Consider the following 13,587-nt stretch of genomic DNA (forward strand, 5'->3'; position numbering starts at 1 on the left):
CAACCACTCTGGAAAGCAGTAGGGAGATTCCTCAGAAAACTTGGAATGGAACCACCATTTGACCCAACTATCCCACTCCTCGGTTTATACCCCAAAGACTTTAAATACGCAGACTACAGTGACGCAGCCACATCAATGTTTATAACAGCTCAATTCACAATAGCTAAACTATGGAACCAACCTAGGTGCCCTTCAACAAATTCATGGATAAAAAAAAGTGGTATATATATATATATATATATATATATATATATATATATATATATATACACACACATACATATATACACACACACACACACACACAATGGAATATTACTAAGCCTTAAAAATGAAATTATGGCATTTTCCAATAAGTGGACAAAGCTGGAGAATATTATGCTAGGCAAAATAAGCCAATCCCAAAGAACCAAAGGCCAAATGATTTTTCTGATATGCGGATGCCAATTCACAATGGAAGGGGGGTAGCTAGGATAGAATAGAGGTACTTAGGATTAGACAGAGGGGAGTGAAAGGAGGAGAGGGAGTATGAGGGTAGGTAGGATAGTAGCATGAATCAGACATTATTACTCTATGGGTATATAGGACCACATGACCTATATAACTCTACATCATGTACAACCAAAAGAATGAGAAGTTATACTCCATTTATATATGATGTGCCAAAAATGAATTCTACTTTGTTACTAATTAGAACAATTTTTTTTAAAAGGACCCCTCCAAGGGCTCCTGTGAGGCTCACCCAAGACACTGCAAATTGCTAGAATAACACTTTGCATATAGCAAGAGCTTAATAGAGCAAGCTCTTCCTAGATGACAGTAAAATCAGGATAACAAAGCCTCTGTTCTCATGAGGGGAGGAGTCTTACATGGATTTTAAAAAGTAGCTGTAAATAGTGAAATACCAGAAAAATGTTAGTCAGAAATTAGATCGCCTCTGAGGAGCCATGGCTGATGTTCCCACGGGCCGAGGAAGTGCTGATGGATTGGGGTGGAGACAGGAGGCTTGGGAAGCTGGTGGCTTCGCATCTTTGCAGGTTCTTTGTTCTTTTTCCAGAAAGAGGAGCTTGAGAGCAGCTCTCCACCTCTATGGGGCAGGGTGGGCTCTTTGGTTTCCAGTAAAATGAGCCCCATCTTCCCCCAGGGGGGAGGCTTTGTTCTTGACCTTGAAGCAGGGGCTGACGGCGGCAAAGCTTGGGTTATTTTGGAAAGGGAAAGTTGGGTCACTCCTCTACCTGCCCAAGGAGGCAGCCTGGAGGAGAGAGCACCAACCTTACCAGAGAGCTGGGGATGCTCGCCTCCTGCTCACCTCCTGCTCACCTCGGTCATGTCTCCAAAGGGCAGCGTTTCCAGGTCCTGGTTCAGAGAGCAGCAGTGGAGCACCTGGAGGTACCTGCCAAGGACAGGTAGCTGAACATATAAGTGACCAGACCACCTGAAGTTTTAAAGGGAAAGGTCTTGAATTCCAAGCTAAGAAATTTGGACTTGATCTTGGAGGACTTTTTCATTTCTTTCCTTTTTTTCAAAATTTATTTTAAACTAATGCATACACTTGTCAAATATTTGAACAGAATATTTGACAAGTGTATGCATTAGCAGAAAAATACAATAAAAATCAAGTCTCCTTTTAGTTGTGTTCCTCAGAAGCAGTATTTATTCAGAAATGATATATTCATCTGGATATACAGATTTATATTGTTTTAATGGCACCAATATAAGACTACACTATGAATTATTTAGCCATTCTCTAGTAATGGAATTTGGGATGGTTTCTAGTTCTTTTGCTCCTATGAACAAAGCAGTGTAAACCTTCTTTTGTATGGGTCTTTGTGTTCACGGGTAAAAATATCCACTCATTAAATACCTAGCAATAGATTTGCTGAGTCAAACACTTGGTGCATTTTAATTTTTTTGGTCAGACATTTCAAAACTGCTCTATGAGTTGTATTAGTCTTAAAGCAGAGCAAGATGAGAGCTGTGTTGTAATACGATTGCCTGGAGGACAGAATGGAGGGTGGAACAAAGAGGGGGACTAGAGACAGAGGCCTTGGGGCAGGGGAAGTGGGAAGTATTCCAACAAGAGATCACAGACTGGCACTGGCAGAAGAGATGGAAAAGAGAGAAATGCAAAAGATATTTAGGAGATAGACTTATCCAGGGTGAGTGACCAAGTTTGGGTGATCCACTAAACTGACAGAGCAACTGGAAAAGAGAAACTAGGGAGCTGGGGGCTGAGCAAACAGGGTGAGCATGAGTTGGTATAGCACATGATGTGGAAGTGCCTGTTATGGTTGAGATATGAGGTGTCAGATGGAGGTGGCTAGTTCAGACACCTACAAGTACATGTCTCACTGGTGTTACCAGGGACAGAAGGCAAACCAAGCAAATAGTCAAAGGAGATCAGTGTCAGTCAAAGGAGATCAGTGTCTCCTGGAGTTGGAAGCATAGCTATAGCATTCAGGGCAATTTTCCTGGACCCTCCATTGACGAGGTGTCACTCTAAAATCCCTAGTACCTGTCTCCAGCGTCAACCTCAGGGTTCTGAGGGAGGGAGAGACCTCAAAGGGGATACTGATGGGAGCTGGCCCTGAATCTGAACTCATTTCCTCTTCATTGCATAATCTCATTATCCCCATTGTTTTCCTTTTTCGACAGAAGGCCAAGGGTTTAATTAACGCAAAAGAATGGTAATGCTTCTGGAGCAACAAGGTGTACTGACCATTTTGAGCCAAAACAGAGTAGTAATAGAATGGGTTCAGGTCCTGGCTCTATCCTATCCTATCCCCTGTGTGACTTGGAATGAACTATTGACTCTCTTGAGGCCTCAGCTGGCTCCTCTGGAACATGGACATGATCATGACATCTCTTTCAAACTGAGCAGGAAATACAGTGATGCTCACACATGATGCGTACAAGGGTTGGCAGTTGGCAAACCTCCATGATCAGCAGGAGGCCCCTCCTCAGACCAGCTACCCATCCCCTTCCAGAAGCTTACCTGGCCTTGTCATACTGGCCTCCCATAAGGATGTTCTCCCTGATGCTGCCCCCCAGGATCCAGGCCTGCTGGGGGACATAGGCCAGGCTTCCGCACACCCCCACTGTGCCTTCGAGCAAATGCATCTGCAGCAGAGTAAGTCCAGACTCAGGACCAAGGAGGGACAGGGAGTGGACCCTGCCTGGCTTGCAGCCCCAGGGGCCCTCTGGAATCTGGAGACCTTCTGATATAAAAAGGGCTTTTAACGTGGCCCTGCCGGGCCCACCAGGAAATCTGAGGGAAGGACCACGGGAACATGTGGGAGCACTCGGAGCCACACTGGGCCATCCCACTTTGAATGCAAGGTCTGCATGGAAGTGTTTTTTCCTCTTATATCTCAGGTCCCTTATTTCCCAGCAACCAGTGCCTCCGCAGTCTTCATGTGGAGATCGAATGACCCAGGTTATCTCTGACCATGCCGGTATATTATGGAATTATTATTGTTTGGCAGGATAATGTTATTGTAGTTAGATAGAAAAATGTCCTTATTTTTGGACATATTGATGAAACAATTAGTAGAGAAAGTGTCATAGCCTCCTTAACTTAAAATACTTCTATAAAATGCAAAGGCCATCAACTATCAAATGCAGGTGGTGGATCTACGGTTCTTTCCTATAGTGTTCTTCCTGCCTTTTTGTATGATCAGTTTAAAAACAAAGAGGCCAACTAAATCTCCATCATGTTGGCTTAGAAAACAAATTGTTCAAGAAGACTCCAAAAGTTCAAGAAATAAAATCAAGAATCAATAGATAAGATTGTATCAAACCAAAAAGCTTCACAGCAAAGGAAACAACCAAGAATGTAACGAGAAAGCCTACGGAATGGAGAAAATCTTTGCCACCTGCACCTCAGATAGAGCATTCACACACACACACACACACACATACACACACACACACACACACACACACCCCAATCAATAAATGGGCAAAGGAACAGAATAGATACTTCATAGAAGGAGAAATATGAAGTCAACAAATACATGAAATAATGTCCAACATCACTAGCAATTAGAGAAATGCAAATTAAAACTACACTGAGATTTCACCTTACTCTAGTCAGATGGCAATTATCAAAAAAACAAATAACAATAGCTGGGCACAGTGGATATTGTTACTTGTATTCCTATAATCCCAGCAGCTCAGGAGGCTGAGGCAGAAGGATCTCCAGTTCAAAGCCAGCCTCAGCAACTGAGCAATGCGCTAAGCAACTCAGTGAGACCCTGTCTCCAAATATATATATAGGACTGGGGATGTGGGGATGTGTCAGTATTTGAGTGACCCTGATTTCAACCCCTGGTACCAAAAAAAAAAAAAAAAAAAAAGAATACAAGTAACAATAAAGGTTGGTGAGGATGGGGTGGGGAAGTCCACTCATACATGGCTGGTGGGACTGCAGATTGGTGCAATCACTCTGGAAAGCAGTATGGAGATTTCTCAGAAAACTTGGAATGGAACCACCATTTGTCCCAGTTATCCCACTCCTCAGCATATACCCAAAGGTATAAAATCAGCACACTATAGTGATGCAGCTATACAATCTTCATAAGAAGAATGAAATTATGGCATTTGCTGGTAAATGGATGAAACTGGAGGCTATGATGTTAAGTTGAAATAAGCTAGTCCCCCAAAACCAAAATCCAAATGTTCTATCTGTTATGAGGATGCTCATTCACAATGGAGGACAGGGAGGGAGAAATGGAGATTCACTGTATTGGGACGGGGTCAGGGAATGGGGGCAATGGAGGGGGGATGGGAATGGGAAAGACAATAGAATGAATCAGACATAACTTTCCTAAGTTCATATATGAATACATGACCAGTGTAACTCCACATCATATACAACCACAAGAATGGGAAGTTATACTCCATGTATGTGTATCAAAATACATTCCACTGTCATGTATAACTAAAAAGAACAAATAAAAAAAGAATATTAAAAAAAAGAGGCCAAATGGAGTGGCCTGTAATCCCAGCTTCTAGGGAGGCTGAGGCAGGAGGATCGCAAGTTCAAGGCCAGCCTTGGTAACTTAGTGAGACCCCCATCTCCCTGTCTCAAAATAAAATAAAAAGGGCTAGGGATGCAGCTCAGTGGTGGTGCACTTGCCTACCATAGGGGAGGCCTGGGATCCAACCCCTGTACTGGAAAAAGAAAAAAGAAGGAGCATCATACCCCATGCCTGCCATCCAGGAGGCCCTCGGTCCTTACTCCTTTCTCATTTTGATCCTGTGGTGTTTTTTTTTTTTTTTTTTTTTTAATTTGGAGTTAGGCTTTAGTTAATAAGAGGAAAACTTCTAAATGTCATCTCTGCTTTCCTTTATTAGAAGGAAAGTGATGATTGACTCCTTTGCAGAGGAAACTAGCAAACTTGAGGCCATGGAGAAAGGTGTCCTTGAAAGCTCAAGCCTCAGTACACCTGGCTCACCCCCTCCCTGCAGCCTACATCTGCTCATCATCTGTAAACAGGCCACAGCAAGTCACCCACCTCCTGAGGTTGTTAGCAGGATTTTAGGAAAATACTGAAAAGTTTTTAGGATACAGCCAGGTATGTATATTCTTAAAATCATTTTTTCTTTTTCTTTTTCTTTCTTTCTTTCCTTTTTTTTTTTTTTTGAGACAGGGTCTTGCTAAGTTGCTGAGCTGGCCTTGAACTTGCAATCCTCCTGCCTCAGCCTCCCAGTCACTGGTATCACAGGCATGCACTACTATGCCTGGTTTAATTTTTTTTTTTTTAGTGTAGTCTTTGTTCTCCCCAGTTGCAGGGGAGCTGGGGAAAGGCCATCACAAACGGAGCATAGCAAACTTCAGGAGCACATAGACCAGGAGCTGTCAGAGTGAAGTATAGGAGAGAATTGCTATTTGATGACAGCACCACAGTCCAAGGAGGTGAGTTTGTGGACATTTGGAGGAAGGAGCTGAGGGAAGAGCTGAATAAAGGAAGAAAAACTGTTAATTCTCTGGACGTTGTGGGAAGGGGATGATAGGTAAAGAAAGTAGTGGGAAGAGAGAGATGCTCCAGGATTGGGTGAAGCTGGGTCCGTGTGGGAAGAAGAGGTGAGAGGCATCTCATGGAGGTGACCACAAATGCCTGCCAGGTGTTGTGGGCATTTTAAGTTGTTTGCTATCAGGTGTGCAATGTGACCCTAAGTGACTTGGGGGCAGGGATTTGAGTGTTATTTTGGAAAGTGAAGATAGGGTATATTGAGCCATAAGTCTTTTTTTTTTTTTAAGAGAGAGAAGAGAGAGAGAGAGAGAGAGAGAGAGAGAGAGAGAGAGAGAGAGAATTTTTTAATATTTATTTTTTTTTAGTTTTCGATGGACACAACATCTTTATTTTATTTTTATGTGGTGCTGAGGATCAAACCCAGCGCCCCGCGCATGCCAGGCGAGCATGTTACCGCTTGAGCCACATCCCCAGCCGGAGCCATAAGTCTTAATGGCTTCAAAGAGACCTCAAAAACGTCCACAGGCAAAGGACTTGGGGGCTTACATCTCAAAGACAGAGGTGCTCAGCAGACATTAGATTCCACTGATGGAATAAGACTGTCCCATCACAAAGCGGGAGGGAGGCAGGAAGGGAAAGGTGAAGTACTAGGGAATGAATTGGAGTAAATTGTGTTTTGTGTATATGTGAGTATGTCACAATGAACTCCACTGTGATGCGTGATTATAATGCACTAATAAAAACATTTAAAAAAAAAGATTGCCCCATAAGTTATGGGTCAACTCTGCACCTATAATCCCAGCTACTCTGGAGGCTGAGGCAGGAGGATGGCTTGAGCCCAGGAGCTCATGATTAGCCAGGGCAACATAGTGAGGTCCTGTCTCAAAAGTAAACAAAAAGAATGCTGTGTCCTATCCTTGTTGCTCCTAATGCTGCCCAACAAGGGTCAAGTCCCACTACTCAGTGGTATGAGTTTGGCTTCAGGAAATGATTATCACCCTAAACCATGGAGCACCCCGTATCATCACAGAGAGCAGGTGAGAGAGGTCTCCAGGCAGCTGAGTGGCGGTCACCCCCACCAGCGCTGCCTGAGGGTGGGAGGTGCTGCTTAGGAGATAGAGGCTTTATAACTCACTCCCACGGCACATGCACAACTGGGCAATTCACCAAAAAATCCTACTTGCTCAGGAAGAAAGTGGCAATAAGCCTTATTGGGGACACTCGGGTGTGGGAGCTATAGGACTACCTGTGGGAGGAAATGCAAGAGGCCACAAGTCACTTACCTCGCCCAGGATAGCTGACAGCAGGCTGCTCTTGCCACTCCCTGTGTTGCCGCAGACCCCTAACATCATCCCCTGCAAAGCCAAGAGATACAGGCAGGTTGGGGTGGCCTGACCTTCCCACTGGCCCAGGGAGGGTGGATGGAACACAGAATGATAAACAGGAAACAAAATAACCACACACACTCCCAAACCTCTAGACAAGCAAAGCTCAAGAGCTTCGAGTTCAGTCTGTGCAGACAGGATGGGCAGAGGGAGGGATTCCACACGAGTGGCAGAGAGGAACTAAAAGAGCCTGAATTCCAGATTGGCATCTACCCTGTTCTGCTTGGCATCTACTCTACTCTGATCCTGAGAAAGTCACTTGGCCTCCAGTTTCTTCATCTGTAAAGTGGGACTAAAGAAGCCAATCTCAGAGAACTCACAAACGTACTCATTCTTCATTCATCTATTCACCAAATATTCATTTGAGTTTCTTCTTTTATCAAGTAATAGATAAAGGAATTTTCTGTGATCTTAATTCTAGTACATGGGGGGAGAGACAGAACAATCAATCTATTGATTGCAAAAATCTGAGGTAATAATTGATATAAGTAGGATGAAATCAGTTCTTATGACAGAGCATTTGTTGGAGGCTAAGACGGTTTTAGTCGTATGGAGAAGCCTTCTTGAGAGTGGATGTTGTTGCAGCTTAGCCCTGAGTGATGAGAGCCACACACAAAAAGATTTGGAGCAAGAGCGTTCCAGGATATGGGCACAGGAGATGCAAAGGTCCTGAGGCTGGAACAAGGCTGGATGCCAAAGAGCTGAGAAAAGTTTGGTGGAGCTGAAAGGGAGGAAGTGAATGGGGGAAGGGTTCAAAGGCAGCTCTTGGAGGAAACCTGGGCTCTACACAAGGGCAGTGAGAAGTTGCTGAATTTAAGCAGGAAAGTGGCTTGAATTGGCTTATAGTTTAGAAAGATCCTTTTATCTGCTGCATGGTAAGAGATCACAAGAAGGCAAACATGAAAGCAGAGAGGCTCATAAGGAAGTTCTGGAAATGCCCTGGTGGTGGCTGGAGCCAGGGCAGTAGAGCAGGCTGTGGTGAGAGGTGGCTGGGTTCTGGAGAGATGTCCAAGCAGAAGTGACAGGGCTTGCTGATCGATTGGGTTGGTGGGAGGGAAATGAAGGAATTGAGTTTGACTCCCACGTCCTCAGCTGCTAGAAAAATGGTAGTGTCATCTCCTGAGATGGGGAAGATTTGGCTCAGAAAAGGTGAAAGTTAAAGCTAAGCACCGGAAAAACAAATAACGCAATCAACAAATGAGCCAAGGACCTGATCAGACACTTCTCAGAAGAGGATATACAATCAATCAACAAATATATGAAAAAAATGTTCATCATCTCTAGCAATTATAGAAATGCAAATCAAAACTACTCTAAGATATCATCTCACTCCAGTCAGAATGGCAGCTATTATGAAGACAAAGAACAATGAGTGTGGGCGAAAAGGTGGGGAAAAAGGCACCCTCATACATTGCTGGTGGGGCTGCAAATTGGTACAGCCAATATGGAAAGCAGTATGGAGATTCCTTGGATATCTGGGAATGGAGCCACCATTTGACCCAGCTGTCCCTCTCCTCGGACTATACCCAAAGGACTTAAAAACAGCATACTGCAGGGACACAGCCACATCAATGTTCATAACAGCACAAGTAACAATAGCTAAACTGTGGAACCAACCTAGATGCTCTTCAATAGATGAATGGATAAAAAAAAAAATGTGACATATATACACAATGGAATTTTACTCAGCAATAAAAGAGAATAAAATCATGGCATCTGCAGGTAAATGGATGGAGTTGGAAAAGATAATGCTAAGTGAAGTTAGCCAGTCCCAAAAAAACAAATGCCGAATGTTTTCTCTGATATAAGGAGGCTGATTCATAGTGGGTAGGGAGGGGGAGCATAGGAGGAATAGATGAACTCTAGATAGGGCGGGGGCGGGGGGGGGAAGGGAGGGGGCAGGGGATTAGCAAGAATGGTGGAATGTGATGGACATCATTATCCAAAGTACATATATGAAGACACAAATTGGGTGTCAACCTACTTTATATACAAAGATATGAAAAATTGTGCTCTATATGTGTAATAAGAATTGTAATGCATTCCACTGTGTATTCAAAAAAATAAAATCAATTAAATAAAAAATAAATAAAAATATATTCAAACTGATTAAAAAAAAAGACCCTGTTTTGTTTGAAATGTTAGCTTGACATTTCAGAGACAGATTAAATATGCAGTTGAGGCTGAAGCCAAAGGGAAACTGCCAGGCTCAAGATAAGAGCACAGAGATGCAATTTAAAGCCATGGAACTAAAGACAATCTCCAAGGGAGAAAGTATAAGTAGATAGATAGCAGATATTAATAACTATTACTATTAGTAATATCAATTTTAGATATTATATTCATCACCAGATAGAGATCAATTACTACATCTATTTTAAATTTATTATTAGATATTAATATAATATTAATAGACAATAGAGAAGAGGAGCAGAGGTGAGAAGGAGAGAGAAAAGGAAGCTCACTCTTGTAAACAGTAGGCAGAGAAGGAGCCAGACAAGGTGAGTTCACAGAATAAGCAGATTAAACCATGTAGGACAGTACTTGGCTTATACTAAGAACTTTATAAATGTTAGTTTATTCTCCTTCCCCTTTTTTCTTTTCTGTGTCCTTTGTTCCCCCCAAGGACAAGCACACAGTACTTCCATATTATTCTGGGTCTTGCTTATTCTCCCCTCAAATGTAGAAGATTGATTAATTCACACTGAAGTATGAAAGATGTCCTGGACTGGCCTTTCATAAAAGAAATTGTATTTTGAGTTGTGGGGGGTGCTATGGATGGCCTGTGCTGGGGACTGAGCCCCAGCTCACACACCACTGAGTTATACCTCAAGCAAAATTTGAATTTTAAAGGGAGATCTTGGAGAAGGCAGGTTTTAGTCAAGGAACTAGTTGAGTGCTGGCCCAGCTCCCAGCCTGGGGCCCTGCCAGCCTGGCAGCAGGCCTGTCTGCGTGACCCGGTCAAGGCTACCTTTGGCACCACTAGGTTTATCTTGTGCAACTCTGGGCCAAAGCTCCCTTCTTTATCCTCTGGCCTGAGGGCATGTAAACTTGGCTGAGCCCTGGGCACCCCCTCAGCAACGTGTCTGCTCCTCTCCAGCTCCAAAGCCCCATTGACAATCCCAGGGCAAGTCTGTCGCCAAGACAAAGTGGCCTCCTCCAAAACCAGGGCTTTGCTGGGGTCTTCCAATGCCTGGACATATGAAACCGGGCTCTCTTGGAGAAAAAACTTCTGTAAAGACAAAGAGGGAGGGAGGGAGGGAGGGAGAGGGAGTTCAGTTCTTCTGTGCAGTAGGAAAGCATATCCAGTTTTGCTGACCTGCCGGTTGATATGGTTTAGTGAACTTCTAATAAGCACTAAAAATTAAAAGTATCACCACCAACTGGGAGAAGGTCAGTCTCTGTGTTGGTGACAGTTTTAGACCACGGGGCCTTCCTTCCGTACTACTTTGGCTACCCGGTGATGAAGGCCATACCTATCCCAAGGGTTGCTAGCCATGGTCTTGTGGGATTCATATACAATTTTCTAATTAAACTTTTTGTGTAACAATTAAAAATAAAAATGACTTCTCTGTGTCTCCATCTCCCTATCTGTAAAATACTCGGGTTGAGCTACATAATTTCTGGCATTTAAAAAAAAAGGTGGCTGGGAGTATGATCTCACTGATGCCAAGTGATATTTGTCTATCTCTACCTGAAGATCAGCCTAGACAGAGGTCTAGAAGGATGGTTATTGACATTTGGGATGCCCTTACTCACCCTCTAAGCCCAGATTATGGATTCTTCATGTCTGCCCACCCCATGGGTGAAAACAAATAAGAAGGGGAGGACGGAGGGACAATCTCTATAAGGAAGAGGGGATGGGAGGGACCTGATGGAGCTTCTGAGGAGCTCTTGGGGCTGTTGACAAGTACAGACTGTCTTTGTGTTACACAGACAAGCCAAGTTCATCCAGCCATAGGACTTGCTCTTCCCTCTGCCTAGTCATCATGACTCAGCTCACAATCACCTTGGGAGAGGGCCCTTCCCTGACCAGGCTCTCCACAATTCCCTCCAGGCCTCCCCAAAATTCTCTGTAGAACATCACAGTGGGATTGGCCTCATGTGGGGAGCGGTGATGTGGATCAAGGTGTCTGATTGTCTCGTGGTTGTGGTGTGCTTGTGCTGGGATCCCCCCACGCCAAGGTACGGGTTCACATTGTCCAGTTGCTATAGCGACGCTGCCCTGAGCAAAACTCTGTACAAAAGCTCAGAGTTTTCAGTGAAATTCAGACACTAGCTCCCAAAGAGAGAGGATTCTGAGCATAGCAAAATAAATATAATGACTCATCACTGCTGGGACCTTCAAGCCTGCCTGCTTTGCAGAAACTTCCCACAAATAACCTTTTGGTGATAAAACCTATATAATAAACATGTGGAGCCAGCTCTGGGTCACTGTTCTCCCAACCAGAGATCAGTTTCCCACCTGATTCCACTTTTCTCTCTAAATGTTTGTGTGTCTGTCTTAATCCCCCATCACCCCTTGCTGGCTTTCTGAATTGAAAGCTACGGGGCAGCCTCATATCTCTTCTTGTGATCTGATATAATACTCTTTCATCATTAGTTTACTTGTTAATTATCTGTTTCCAATACCAGATTGGAACACCCTAAAAACAGTCACTATTGGTCATATTTAATGTAGTATTCTCAAGTGCCTAACATGTGGTAAGTGCTCAATAAATATTTATTGAATGAATGAATGGATAAATGGATAGACAGACATATATATGTATGGATGGATGGACGGATGATACAGACTGGGGATTGTATGCATTTAAAAGTAGGATGACTATGAAATGTCTTTTAAATATTGGTTTAAATTAGGGTTTCCCAACTCGAATGCTGGTTAGAGCAAGACTAGCTTTATGAATAAGTGGACCATTTCTAAGAGGACAAATGGTAAATAAGATGCAGCCCTGACATCAGAGATGCAATAGGGCATGGTGGAGTCTGCAAGCAAACTGTATCCAAACACCCCATCTAAATAGGGAACTAGCTGCTCACCTCAGCTCCTGCTGCTTCATGCTATAGGAGAATGTGACCCAGTGTTGCCAGATCTTCGGATTATTCAAGAGAATTCAGAAATTTGGGTTTTCGTATAAATTTTCCAAGTTTTTAAAGACCAACAACAAATACAAGTTTGGTTTTCAGGTTTGTTTGTTTGTTTAAGTAAAACTATCAAGGCCATCCTATGTAAATCTGGATCAGGGCTGCAGACCTGTCTGAGACCTAGCTTGTATTCACTACCCTAAGATCTCCTTGGGGACCGGGACCTGCCCTGATTCATCTGTTGCCCCAGCCTGAGCACAGGAGGTCATTGAGATAGCTAATGCCTCTCTCCTCCACCTTGGCCAGGGACATAATCAGGAGGAGCATCGCAGGGGACGAAGACAAATAATCTCTACAGTAGAGCACCATGCAGCCAGTCTTTTCTCCACTCACCTTGAACCTCGCCACTGCAGACTTGGAATTCATGAGGGCTTTGACTGCAAAGGGCACGAAGAACACTGCCAGGCGCAGGGGATTCAGAGTGGCCACTGATATGAAAGCCTGGATCAGAGCGGGAGGAGATAGTGAGGGTCTCAGTCCTTCACATTTTCTGCCTTTCTTGGGGCTCCTCTCCCTGAGTCTCAAGCCACGGGGCCACCCAACAGCTTCTACCAAGCTGGTGTTTGGGAGAGACTGAGAAAGAGGAGGAAGGAACACTTGTCTTGGAGTCTTATAGTTAGAAGACCTCCTCCCTGTTGCAGCTTAGTCACTGGGTAATTCTGTAACCCTGAGCAGATTGCTCAATGTCCTCATTGGCATAGGACACCAAAGTCAGTACAGGAATAAGGTTTAGAAGACCCTGAAAAAATCCATTGGAGAGAATATTATCTACTGTCCATGTAGCATGGTACTATCACCACAGTCAGGGTCCTCTTTCTTCTTCACCTTAGATGCTTATTTCCTCTTTAACAACCCAAATATCCTTATCCTTCATGCCTGATGCAAGCCCCACTCTGATACAGCAAACCACCTCAGGCTCTTAGCTCTCAGAGTAGGACCTCCCAGGTAGGTGCCTTCAGGACCTTCTGATCTATGCCCATCTCCACTCCTTTCTTCTTCAAGTTAAATCTACAGATAAACTTGAATGGTGCTGAGTGCCTTGGTCTGCTCATACTTGGTATGAGTGCTGTGGGACC

At 43.9% G+C, this 13,587-nt stretch overlaps 1 protein-coding gene across 1 annotated transcript in view; it reads right to left on the bottom strand.

Moving 5' to 3' along the window:
* Nucleotides 1–13,587, bottom strand: part of Abcc11 (ATP binding cassette subfamily C member 11) — a 66,073-nt gene that overhangs the window by 36,079 nt on the left and 16,407 nt on the right. The window contains 5 exon segments of the mRNA XM_027939006.2: nt 1,321–1,393; nt 2,996–3,120; nt 7,262–7,333; nt 10,335–10,595; nt 12,845–12,952. Coding sequence (XP_027794807.2) covers nt 1,321–1,393; nt 2,996–3,120; nt 7,262–7,333; nt 10,335–10,595; nt 12,845–12,952 — 639 coding nt within the window.

Source organism: Marmota flaviventris, chromosome 18, assembly GCF_047511675.1.
Source record: "Marmota flaviventris isolate mMarFla1 chromosome 18, mMarFla1.hap1, whole genome shotgun sequence".
Taxonomy (NCBI): domain Eukaryota; kingdom Metazoa; phylum Chordata; class Mammalia; order Rodentia; family Sciuridae; genus Marmota; species Marmota flaviventris.